The sequence below is a fragment of the Triturus cristatus genome, chromosome 3_1 (assembly GCF_964204655.1).
Source record: "Triturus cristatus chromosome 3_1, aTriCri1.1, whole genome shotgun sequence".
Classification (NCBI taxonomy): domain Eukaryota; kingdom Metazoa; phylum Chordata; class Amphibia; order Caudata; family Salamandridae; genus Triturus; species Triturus cristatus.
Genome location: NC_140583.1, coordinates 786886147 through 786899543, shown reverse-complemented (window position 1 = coordinate 786899543; position 13397 = coordinate 786886147). Strand labels below are relative to the sequence as shown.

Sequence of the window (13397 nt, the reverse complement as noted above, 5' to 3'; positions counted from 1 at the left end):
AAAAGGGGCTGACCGTTAAGTTTATCTCTGATGAAAACATACCTGCCCCCCCAAGTCGACTGCAGTCTTTTCCAAATCTCAGGGGACACCCCCCTTTACGAATATCAGAGTGCCCCTTGTCAAGGAGGAAAAGTTAGTCCTGTACACCTGTCCACGCCAGCGGTGGCACAGCTGGTCAGCCTCAAGACTAGTCAACTGCGTTTCCTGGAGCAGGGCAATGCCAGTGGATCTACGCTGAAGATAGAAGTAAATGGAGTATCTGCGTGAAGGGGAATGTATCTCCCTCACGTTCCAGGTGATGACAATGTGTGCCATGAGAGGTCACAGCAGTGACCATGCTCAGTTAGCAGGGCATGCTTAAGGGGGAAGAGCCCACGGCCGAGTGACACCACCAGGAACAAAAGGAATATCTGAGAGTGAAGAACAATTTACTTACCTTCGGTAACGATGTATCTGTAAGAAACATTAGTTAGTTAGATTCCTCATCTTAGAATATCCCCAGGCGTCAGGCTGGATCCGGAAAGATTTTTTGTAGCAATACCCCTTGCGCGTCGCCAGGCGTCGTCTGCGGCTCCGCGTCCGTTGTTGGCGTCGTGCGGCGGAATGACGTCGGAGTACTTAGACGCCGCCCTCGCGCGCTGACGTCCGTTCTTGTACATCGCTTTCCGCGCCAGGAACGCAGAGCCATGCAAGAGACCGACACTGGTGCCAAAAAGTCTAGGGCCCTGAACAGGATGACCTTAACCCTAGAGGTCTGTTCGCAGAGCGGGGAGGATGGGTGGGTCGGTGAGGAATCTAACCAACTAATGTTTCTTACAGATACATCGTTACCGAAGGTAAGTAACTTGTTCATCTGAAAGAAACACGTTAGTTAGATTCCACACCTTAGAATAGATAGCCCAGCAATACCAACCCCGGTGGAGGGTCTGCGAACCAAGATCACACCAGAAAGTCCTGGAGAACAGAACGGCCAAAGAAGCCATCTCTCCGGACTTGGCTGTCCAGGCAATAGTGCTTGGCGAACGTCTGCAGTGAGGCCCACGTTGCCGCCCGACAGATGTCCTGCAAGGGAACTCCCCGTCCCCCGGGTGGAATGGGCTCTCAGCCCAACAGGAGAGTCCTTTTTCGCCAAGGAGTAACAAACTTTTATACACAAGACGACCCACCGTGAGATGGTCCGTTTGTGTACGGCTCTCCCCTTCTTAGCACCTACGTATCCAACAAAAAGTTGGTCGTCCACCCGGAACGGTCTGGTGCGGTCCAAATAAAAGGACAGCGTACGTTTTGGGTCCAGACGGTGGAGCTTCTCTTCCTCTTTCGAAGGATGCAGAGGCGGAAAGGTGGTGGGCAAAGTGACCGACTGCCCGATGTGAAAGGGGGTCACCACTTTCGGAAGAAAAGAAGGACGAGTCCGGAGGACAACCTTGTCCGGATGAACAGAAAGAAAGGCAGGCTTAGATGACAGAGCCTGGAGCTCACTCACCTGTCTAGCCGAGGTGATAGCAACCAGGAAAGCAGTCTTAAGAGTCAGAAGACAAAGTGGACAATTGTGAAGGGGCTCAAAGGGAGCGCACATCAGAAAGGTCAAGACAAGATTCAAATCCCACTGAGGCATTACGAAGGGGACAGGAGGAAACATGTGAGTAATGCCTTTAAGAAAACGCGAAACAACATGGGACTTGAAAAGAGAAGGCTGATCAGGAAGCCGTAAGAAAGCAGAGATTGCAGAAAGATAACCTTTCAAGGTGCCCAGAGCAGAGCCCTGCTGGGCCAAAGAAAGGAGAAAGTAGAACCTCAGAAAGAGGATCCACAGCCTTTGCTGTGCACCATGCCACAAATTTGTTCCACCTGAAGGCGTATACCGATTTTGTGGAGGGACGCCTGGCTGCCAGAATCACATCACAGACTTCAGGAGGCAAGTCAAATGGCATCAACTGTCGCCGCTCAATCTCCACGCATGGAGGTGGAGACTGGACAGGTTCGGGTGGAGGACCGTCCCCTGCTGCTGCGACAAAAGGACCTCCTGAAGAGGCAGTCGTATCGGAGGATCGATTGACATATTGAGTAGCTCGGGATACCAGTACCTTCGTGCTAATCCGGAGCCACTAAGATGACTTGGGCCCGGTCGCGCCTGATCTTCTTCAGCACTCTGGGCAGAAGTGGTATAGGCGGAAAGGCGTACAACAGACCGCAACTCCACTCGCGACGAAAAGCGTCTCCGAGCGAGTGCTGCCTTGGAATTTCCAACACGCAGAACTGCTGACATTGCGTGTTCTCTTCGGTGGCGAATAGATCTAACCAAGGCTCTCCCCACTGCAGAAAGAGACCTTGCGCCACGTCCGAGTTCAGACGCCATTCGTGATCCATCATGCACCGGCGGCTGAGTTAGTCTGCTCTGGCGTTCAGAGAGCCTGCCAGATGTTGAACCACCAGGATGATGTCCTGGTGTTCCAGCCATGTCCAGAGGCGCAGAGCCTCCTGACAAAGGGTCCACAACCCCACCCCGCCCTGTTTGTTGCAGTACCACATGGCGGTGGTGTCTGTGAACACCTGCACCACACTTCCCCGGACAGAGGGAAGGAAGGCTTTCAGTGCAAGCCGGATCGCTCTGAGCTCCAACAAGTTGATATGGAGTTGAGACTCCGCCGGAGACCAGAGGCCTCTGATCTCCACCTCTCCCATATGGTCCCCCATCCCAGGAGGGACGCGTCCGTCACTACTACGTGCTCCGGTTGGGGTAGGGAGAGGCATCTGCCCCTGACCCAATCGCGGTCCGTGAGCCACCACTGCAACTGTTTCGCAGTGCCCTCCGAGATCAAGACATTGTCGGACAGGTTGCCTCAATGCTGGGCCCATTGAAACTTCAGGTCCCACTGCAGTGCCCGCATTCGCCACCTGGCGTAATGCACCAACAGGATTCAGGAGGCCATCAGCCCCAGAAGCCGCAGCACCAACCTGACCGAAAACCAGGATAGAGGCCGAAAGATGGGAATCAGAGCCTGAATATCCCGGACCCGCTGTTCCGGAGGATAAGCCCGGAACCGCGCCGAATCGAGAACCGCTCCGATGAAGAGGAGCTTCTGGGACTCAGGTGTGACTTCGGCACGTTGGAGAACCCCAGCAAATGCAGGAGGTCGGCCGTAGTCTGGAGGTGGGAGACGACTTGCTGGGGCGAGCCCGCCTTCAACAGCCAGTCGTCGAGATAGGGGAAGACTGGAACCCCCGATCTGCGCAGATGAGCTGCGACCACCGCCATCACTTGCGTGAACACCCAAGGGGCACTGATGAGGCCGAAGGGGAGCACGGTGAACTGAAAGTGCTCCTAACCCACCGTGAGCTGCAGGTAACGCTGGTGGGCTGGCAGGACGGGGATGTGAAAATAGGCGTCCTGCAAGTCCAACGCTACCATCCAGTAGTCTCCAGGGTCGAGGGCAGCCAGAACCTGAGCTAAAGTTAGCATCTTGAACCGTTCCTTCCGGAGGAAGGCGTTGACGCTCCTGAGGTCCAAGATAGGGCGTAGGCCCCCTTTGCCCTTCTTGGGAACCAGAAAGTAGTGGGAATAGCAACCACGGCCTACTTCTGGACAAGGAACGCGCTCGATGGCCTCTTTGGCCAAGAAGGGGAGGGAGTAGCTCCTTCGGACGATTTGCAGCACCCACCTGTCCGAAGTGATGGATCACCAGTGGAGCAAGTGATGGCGAACTCTGCCGCCCACTGGCGTGGAATGGGTCTGAAAGCTCGGACCAGGAGGGCTTTGAGGCGGATGCTGCCTGGGTGGATGTGGACTGACCGGCACGTTGTCCTCCAGTACCGCCACGGCGGAATCCACGTCCGCGACCGCGTGCAGGTTGGATCTGCGGCCTGTGGCTAGGCGGACATGAGGAGGCGCCCCTTCCTTGGCCACGAAAGGGGCGAAAGGTGGAAGTTTGCGGCCATGGGGCCGAGAGACCCAAGGACCTGGCCGTAGCCCGGGAGTCCTTAAAACGAGCCAGCGCACTATCCGCCTTCTCACCAAAAAGGCGAGTGCGAGCACGTCCTCCACCGTATCCCACAGAGAGTGGGAGAAACGGTCCAAGAGGCAAGCGGTGTTCAAAGACCGCAGGCCCAAACTTAGGGAAGATAACAGCTTCTTTCCGAACTGTTCTAGCCGCTTGGATTCCCGATCCGGAGGGGCGGACGGGAAGGAGGATTGGGAAGTGGAGACCTGGATAACCAGACTCTCGGGGGCGGGGTGTTGGGACAGGAAACTGGGGTCGCCCGGAGCAGGGCGGTGGCGCCGGGCCACGTTCCGATCCACAGGAGGAACTGTGGAGGGCTTGGACCAAGTGCCCTGCACAACATCTATGAGGGCCTCATTGAACTGCAGCAGAGGCTCAGTGGAGCTTGCTGGCGGTTGAAGCACCTCTGTGAGGACGTTAGTCCTCACGGCCACAGCAGGCAGCTCGAGCCCCAGGGCTGCGGCCGCCTTGAGCAGCACCACTGAAAAAGTGCACCTTCCTCCGAGGCCACAGTCGGAGGAGAGATGAAACCAGCGTCCAGGGAAGTGTCCAGACCACTGGCATCCCCCAAGCTGCGCCGCACCGGTGCAGGGCCCGGACAGGAGCTAAACCGGGGGACGGCGTCGTCCGGAGACGGCGCCGGGGGTGGAACCGGTGTCGACTCCGGCAGAGGAGGCGTTCTGAGGTCGACCGGCACCGGCAGAGATCCAGGCCTGGATCCCTCTGGGACCTGCGGCGTCGGGACCGAAGTCGTCGCCGGGGCCGGAGCCACCGGCACGCGAGGTCACCCAGTCGAGCCCGCGGGGCCCGAAGGCGCGCCGGCAGGCGTTGACGGCAGAGCCAGGCCCCTCATGGCCGAGAAGAAGGCACTGACGCGTCAGTCCCAGGGACCGGCGGGTATGGGGAGCCGCGGGGGTGGGACCACCCTGACCCTCGGCCGAGTCGTGCGACCAGCGAGGGGAGTCCGAAGAGCGGTGTCGCCTCTTGGACTTCTTAGATCGCTTCGACTTACCCGAAGACTTCGAGCCAGACGAGCGATGATGGTGCCGAAGCTCGAGAAGCTTACGGGACCGCTCCCGCCTAGCCTTCGAGGTCAAGGCCTTACAATCGGGGCACGACTCCGCGTCGTGGTCGGCCCCCAGGCAGTAAAAGCACTGGCGATGGTGGTCAGTCACCGACATCAGTCGAGTCGACAGAAGACCAAAAAGAGGCAAAAAAGTTTAGTCAAAAATTGACTAAGGGGTAAGCTCTTCCCGGATCGGCGCTGTCTGGCGCGGAAAAAAGAACTGACGTCAGCGCGTGAGGGCGGCGTCTAAGTACTCCGACGACGTCATTCCGGCGCACGACGCCAACGACTCATGCGGAGCCGCAGACGACGCCTAGCGACGTGCAAGGGGTAATGCTACAAAAAATCTTTCCGGATCCAGCCTGACGCCTGGGGATATTCTAAGGTGAGGAATCTAACTAACGTGTTTCTTTCAGATTAAAAAAATGTACAACTCTAATGTGGAACTTTTTAGGAGCGAACCCGCAACTGGAGTTGGCCCAAACAGGCATGCCAAACCATGGCAACTAAAGTATTATCAAGCTTAAGATCAAAGGGTGTTTAGGGATGAAGCTATGGCCTGGTACCTACCCCCGGACAATTAGCCAGAGAAAAAGCAAGACAGAATATATTGTGCGTGCGTGATGCATTGTGGGTCCTCTGTCACGTACCCCCAAGCCCGCAGGTTAGCACAGTGACCAGGGTCGCCCCAATCAGAGGAAGTCCATTCTTGGCCCCCATAGTACCCAACTGTGCACATGGAAGGAGGAGCTTATTATGTAGTGGAACAGACTATGACGTAATAGAGCACAAGCTGGACTGACCAGAGTTGCAAGTCATTTGCCCTAGCGGTCAGAATATAATGTCCTAGGTCAGAAGAGTGACGACAGGACTGTGAGGCGAGTCCAAGACTGCTGACCACGCCGGGTGAGAGTCCGCATCACCCCCTGAACTGGATGTGGTCAAGGGGGGCCTTGTGCTGTGCAGAGACTCAGCCACATGGAGAGCCTCTTGTTGCTAAGACAAGATTTGCTCAGGAGCTGGAGCGTTGATTGGTGAGGTATGATTGTGTTTGACTACTCCGCCTACGGCGGCCACGCCTCCTTTGTCTGGGCACCGGGGGGCCATCAGGAGTTCTGGACGATGTGGCCAAGCCTGCCCTTCCAGCCAGTCCCAAGCATCAGAGGTTGAATCAAAGAAATGAGTGGTTCCATCCTTACGTGGCAGGGAATAACACAGATCAAGGTCACAGAGCTGACATTTCACAGCCTCGAATGAGCCCTGCTGTTTCTGCACCTGGGCTGTCTAATCCGAGAAAACTATGTCTGAAGAGTTTTGGATGACAGGCCCTTACAACTTTCTGATTTCTCTCAGTATGGTGTCTGTCCCTGAAGTTCAATAACCGGAATAGAAAGGGTCGTGCGCTGGCACCAGGAGGGGGTCTGTGGGCTGAGACCCTGGGCGCCCGTTCCACAACAAATTGAGGAGACAGGACCCTTGTTGGAAGCAGGTGTCACAACCAGTTCTCCATGTAGTCAACAGGGTCCTGGCCTCTACGCCTTCAGGAAGGCCAAACACTTTTACATTGTTACGGATCGAGCGGCCCTCTGCATCATCCAGTTTGTCCTCTAGGGTACATACCCGATCTAGCAAGTCCTGCAGTGTGGCGGGGTGATTGAGGGACTTGGGTTGAAGGTCAGAGAGAGTACGTTCAGGGTCTCATATTCGGTCCGCCAGCTTCTGGTGATCGGCCTTCAAAAGCATGAAATCGGAGGCTACCTTATCAATCTTAGATTCTAGGGAGGTGCGTGTCTGATCCAGTGTCGTGCAGTTTTTTTTCCACAGCTGCTATGACCGAACCGAGTTTGGCTGAGAGGGCATCACCTGGATCCTGAGACGCCGCCGTCTGCAGCGCTGAAGAGCGGAGGTGGCTCATGACTAATTGCTGAGCTGTGGGCATACAAGAGGTCCTGAAGTACAATCTTCTATCCGCGAAGCAGAGAAACGTGGCCGGTGGGGTGCAGCAAGTGGAAATGGAGAGTAGACCCTAGTCGGTGGTGTATGAAACGCGGCTCCGCAAGTGACCCCAGGCCCCAAGGTTAGGCAAACAGCTTTGCACCATAGAGCAGTTGTGGACTACCAGATAATCGTAGCCTGAGTTTGAGATAGTGCTGGAACTGAACTGCCCTCCGATTGAGGAGCAGGTTCCCACCGCCCAGTCAAAGTTGGGGCGCCTAGTGACCTTCAGCTCCCACGTACTACAACGGCAAGAGAGCGCACCGCAATTAGGGACAGTGTACCGCAGTTAAGGACAGCACACCTTTTAGTGACTAGGTCCCAGTGTAATGAACAGTTGGGGGCCTAGGCCCGACCGACCCTCGTGCCCCAGCAGGATTCTTTTTGATGAGCTAAGGGGGGGTGGCCCTTGCGCCACCCCCCTCGTGCGCGCAACTGTGAGCAGGGAGCAGAAAAAGGCACTAGCCGTGCCTCTCCCAGTCCCCCTAATGCAGCCTAGGCCCGGACGACTCCTGGGCCACTCACCTCAGCACCACCAATGCGCTGCTTAACCAGCAGGATGCAAGGCTTGCCTCCTGCGAGGAGATGAGCAGTTGCTGACATGGAGTGGCGATTCCCCCGCCCCCTATATGCCAACACGGGGGGGGGGGCGCACCGCTAGAGCTTGCAGCCGATGCCCAATTTGTGAGGGCCTAGGCCCGATCAACCTCCGTGCTCCCACCCCAGAACATCAGGTGTGCTGCCTAATTAATGAGGTGCCAGGCCAACGTCCTTCAAGGCGGAGTGGCAGGAAGTGTTGACCGACCCCTGCACCCCGACCCGCCAATACAAGGGGGGCACCGCCAGGGCCCACAGCAACTGTGCAGGAGGAGGGGGCCTAGTCCGATCGACCCTCGGACGCCCACCCCAGCCCCTCGGGTGGCCAGCTCCAGCCTTGCAGCCCAGGACTCACCCCTTCCTGTGTGGTGGTCATCCGGGTCCAGAAGGTTGAAGGGAGCCGGTGTCTCCTGTCAGGCCGAGGTTGGCCGCTTGGAGGCAGGAGGGCCCGGGGCCAGTCACCGTGTTAAGGTGTGCCCCAGCTGCAGCACCACAGAGCGCGTCCCAGACTTTGGGCCCCGGTCCAGAGAGCCGCAGACTCCTCCAAGCTGAAGAACCACTCAGGGCGCACCGAATCCCAGGGTGTGCAGCCTGCAGCGGGCGCAGCAAATCAGGATTCTAGCAGGGAGGAGAGGCCAAGGGACGCCACGAGTTCCGGCCCGCAGAATGCCACGCGTTCCCAGCTGCGACAGCCACAGCACAGCGGGAGCTCGGAGATGCCTATCATCAGGACCGGTAACAGTGTAACAGAGCCCACAAAGGTAATCCAAGCAGTAGGGGTAGCAGCACATACCGATGTCACAGGATAGCCGGGGTAGGATGCGGAGCAGACTTAAAGTACGTCTGCCATCTTAGGCTGCTCCTCTTCCAAAGACTTCTTTTGCCATCTGCTTGTCAAGGACTGATGACAGACAGACTGAAAAAGATGTTGAATTGGCCAAATGTATCCTTAACCCCAACAATAGTGAACGACATCACCAGTTGTAGGTGAACCTGTTAAGACCTGGATCATTTCAGGAGTCAGTTGTCTAAGTAAGGGTGTGGAATTTTTATTTTTATTTTAGGCTTGTCCCCATGCCCTGCAAGAGTGCTATTGGTGCAGCCACGAGCAGCAAGAGCTCATGTGCAATTGCGGCCAAACAAACCTCAGGAGGGCGATCATTTGCTGGTTGAGGGTTGTTTCACTGCAAGTGTTAACATTTCTCTTAGCTGGAATCCATGAAGGTAAGAAATGTTTCTACCACTTTTGTAATGAAAGATGGCAGCTTACAGGCACCGCTTCACACCTCATGTTCACTATGTGCAGGGACTTCAAGCTCAGACTGTTTAAGGGACACACTGATGACTAGGCCTCTGGAGAGTTATCCAGCATAGACCTTTGGTGCTTCTGAGTCAACTCAATCCCCTGTAGAGACAATTGGGAGTGAAAGAGCTGGCCTTATAACAAGATTCATCTTCTAGCCAGAATACTCTGTCTAACTCTATTGGTCACAACTCTACAGCTGCACTTGAGGAACACAGTGAGCAAATGAAGTGAACATTCATAGATCCAACAAGCAACACATACCTTAGACAGATGTCTCCCGTCTCTGTGATATTTGGATGCCAAATTCTGGTTGAGCACTTCACCTTTGGAGGCTAGGAGAAAAAAAGAATAACAGATTACTATAATTTCGTACAGTACCAGAGCTCCCTCTCAGGATAAACTACAATGTAAAAGCATGAAGTTCTCTATCAAATAGAAACAAGGTTTAAGTAAATCAGTTATTAGCTTTAGCTGAATTACACTTTGCACTGGCCTATGTGTGTGCTAAGAAATGACAACGACAATAATTAACATGAACATTTCTCCCCAGAACATCTAAAGTATTTCTACCTTAAAAAAGTATTGCATACACATCGAGACAATGAAGGAATTGAACGAGAAAAACATATAACATTTGCGACAAGTCTGAAGTAAATGAAATATTTCCTAGCTTTCATAATGGAAATTTTTATTCTATTAAGGACACGGAGGCAAGGATTATGCTCTTCTTTCTCCACTTTATTTTAACAGCAGCCTTACTCAAAGAGCAAAACTACCTTTCCCAGAAACCTCAAGGGAAAGCAGAACCAACTATCAACCAATTAGTTAACAGTCCCCATATTGTAGTCCATCGACTCTGTTCATGCCCCTTCTTTCTTTGTTGACAAATGCCATCAAAGACATAAAATGCATGTACACTCCGATTAATCTTACTGAAAAGAAAAACAATCCAGTAATTCACATCCATGAACTGACGACCAGATCAGCAAACCAAACAGAAATTTGAAATAGGATAATGATGACTATGCCTCAAACTTCCTAGAAATAAGCATCATAAACCAACAAGTCTTAAGCAACATGTTGACTGACAGAAGTAAATGATCATAATAAGAGAATACTTATATCTTAAAAGGTCCAAAATTCCAAAGGGGCTACCAACCATTGAATAGGGAGGGTACACGGTACTTGATACGGGAGGGAATAATCCTCGCCTCCATGTCCTTTATAGAATTGAAAATTTCAGTTACAAAAGCTAGGAAATTTTTCATTCTATATCAGGACCGGAGGCTGGGATTTTGCTCGTTCAAAACTTCACCACCACTAGTAGATCCATATTGACTACTGGCTTGAAATAGAATGTATTAAACGTTGCGTCTGATGGCCAATCGGCCACATTCAAGATGTCCTCCAGATGAGCTCCCAGCGCAAAAGCCTTAGATGCACCTCTCTCAGAGTGCACACCAAAAATAGAATTATCAATACCTGCTTCTTTTAGAATGGCCCTCACCCAGCATACTATGGTGGGTGATGAAACTGCTTTAAACTGTTTACACAAGGCAATCATGAGTTGCTGTGCTCTAGCTGGAGGAGGCTCCTCCGTAACATAAGTCTTCAGACATTGAACAACTCACAACTTAGGCTTTTGGGTAAACGAAGGATAAAAAAAACAACCTGGAATGTCATTTCACTCTCCTGGAAACATGAAAAGTAACACCATCCGGGGTGAAGACCCTCCCCGAAGCATCCTTAGACCTTACATCAGCCTCTTTTACAAGAAATTCAACATAATAACATAGCCAACTTACTGGAAAATTGTTTTCTGTAAAGGTACTTATTTTGTAGCCAAAAGAGGAAAGTTCAAGAACCTTGTTAATGTCCAAAAAAGCAGGAAACCTGGGCTCGGGAGGAACCGACAACCTCACACCTCATCAACTTCCTGACCAAGGGGTGCTCCCTTTATATGGTTAAGTGGCCCTTTATACGATTAAGTGGCGGTGGACTGGAAAGTGTTTACTGATGTGTAGGCCATTCCTTCAGAAACCAATGCCGACAAAAAATTCAAAACAATCTATTTTGGATTCCATTGGATTGGCTTCCCTTTACAAACACCAACGCAACCACCGTCCCACACAGGACTTGTATCTTATTTGTCCCTTCTGCCCAAGCCTTGGATAAGAGACGCTTAACTGTTTACGAAAGTAGTCTGATTTTCCACCTACTTCTGTAGTCCTCTACGCATGAGGTATAACAGCCCCTCCAGAACCGGTTAACTGTGACTGCGCCGCCGTGCGCCGATTTATTATATCAAATTCTGATTATCTATGCTCTTTGTTCTAGATCGCTCAATACTACTAGTCATTCCCTGGAACCCTTTTAGGGACTATACCTATACCCCGTCGTTTGCCGAGTTAATGCTGATTACTACTATTTACTCATTTCGGTGAGTGTCGAATATGTGTGTGGTTTTGATTCCTTGAACGTTTGTCCATGATCTCCCTTTTCAATTGCCCACTTTACGTTTTTACTTAGACACATTTATATGCTTTGGTATCACAAGATGTATTACAGTATCCAAAGACAATATGGTTATTACACTGTGACTGTATATTCTTTTTGGTATCTTTGTGATGCTTTCCTTTTCCATCTTCGGTTTCCATTACTTTACCCTAGTACCAAGGAAGTATTATTGTGTAGCCCTGTTTTTGGTATTTTTGTGATACTTGTTGTTCTTTCCCATTAAGTTTTCTTATTATTGTAACTACGCCCACCCTCTACTTTCTTACTTGCTGATTTTCTCTTTCTATATCCAGTACTCTCTCTTTTATTAAAAATTGCCTAAAAAAGAAAAAGCTTTTTGAATTAATATATGTACAAATAGTATTGTCTTTTTTTAGTCCAAACCTCGATGTGAATTTGGGTTAGCACAGGCTGTGGACGTCCTGGGCTTGTTTAGTGATAACTGTGCGCTTGACCAGGTGATAGCGGTAAATTGGGTTCTCACTAATTCTGGCTTATAATGTTAGTGTTACAGGATTTGATAGAATTATGAGCTGTGTACTCATCACTCATACATATACTTTTAATGTGTGTGTGGTGTAATTTGTATATTTTTATGTCTTGTGTGTGGTTTTATCCAGGTCTCATTTATATAAAGTTATGCATATTTATGTTATGTCTTGTGTCACTTGTTTCAGCCCTGAAGAAGTTCTTTTGGAAAGAACAAAACATGTTGGCCGATGTCTTACTTCATGTTGTACTACAAGAATAAAAGAAACCAAGGACTTCAGGATTTGATTTTGTACTTTTTGCTGGTGCACCTTCCATTATTTTAGAAAGCCCCCCAGAACCATACATTGAGGATTCTCACAGAGATCCCAAAGGATATTCTGCCTCCGGAGTAGACAGATTGGAAAGTTACATCATCACTGGAAACCATGCTTGAGACCTACAAAGCGGCTAAATTACTACTAGTGACTGCTTTTGCCTGTGTACTTGCGCGCCAACTGCATCGGAATTGAACGATTGAACATGGGGGGGGGGGGGGGGGGGGGGAGGGAGGGGGGCAGTGGAGCTGGCGGGATGGGTAGGGGACGCATATCTTATCACCACACTCGAATCTTGCAGGAACGCATTGTCGCTTACGGGTCCGGCATCAAGATGAAGTATCAGTTTAGGTGACAATCTAGGAGAGAGGCAAACATGTCCACCAAAAAAGGCCTCCAGACACCCTCTGAATCATATGGAACACATCCAGGTGAAGTTGCCATGCACTGAGATCCTGAAGGTGCCTGGAATGCCAATCGGCCACCTCGTTGGATCCCCCCCAGAAGATCCTCTGCTGCCCCCAAAATTTCCTGATCCAGGCAATACTGCAAAAACCCCTTCGCCAGATCCGTCAACGATTTGGAGCAAGGACCTCCCAAGTGGTTGATGTACCTAAACACCGAGATATTGTCCAATTTCAACAAGACCGAACACTTGACCTTGTCCTTCGGCCAACAGCAGATTGCAAAGGAGACTGCTAAAAGTTCCAGGCAGTTTATGGGCATAGACTGTTCCTCCGAAGACCACTTTCCTCCTGTGGATACACCCCCACAGCTGGCCCCCAAACCTGTCAGACTGACGTCTAACTCGATAACCATATCCAGACTGGAACCGAAGAAGGCCTTCCCATTCCAGACATCCATGTGATCTAACCACCATCATATTTCCTCTTTGATCTCATCTGTGAGTGGAACTAGGGCCGCGTGGGACATACCCTCATGCAGGTGTTGCACTTTCAGTCTCTGAAGTGTCCTGTAGTGAAGGGGGCCAGGGAAGATGGCCTAGATGGACAAAGCCAACAGACCCACCATCCTGGACAATTGCCTGAGGGACATGTGTGAAAGGGTTACCATTTTACGCAACTCAAGACACATTTTCGCTATCTTTTTGA

The 13397-nt window shown here is 51.6% G+C and overlaps 1 protein-coding gene across 4 annotated transcripts in view; it reads right to left on the bottom strand.

The window, feature by feature from the left end:
- Positions 1–13397, bottom strand: part of UBE2F (ubiquitin conjugating enzyme E2 F (putative)) — a 1125427-nt gene that overhangs the window by 546123 nt on the left and 565907 nt on the right. For all 4 annotated transcript variants that reach the window (XM_085645042.1, XM_085645043.1, XM_085645041.1 and 1 more), the window contains one exon: positions 9224–9294. In XM_085645042.1, the coding sequence (XP_085501168.1) occupies positions 9224–9294 (71 nt within the window). The remainder of the gene's footprint in view (positions 1–9223; positions 9295–13397) is intronic.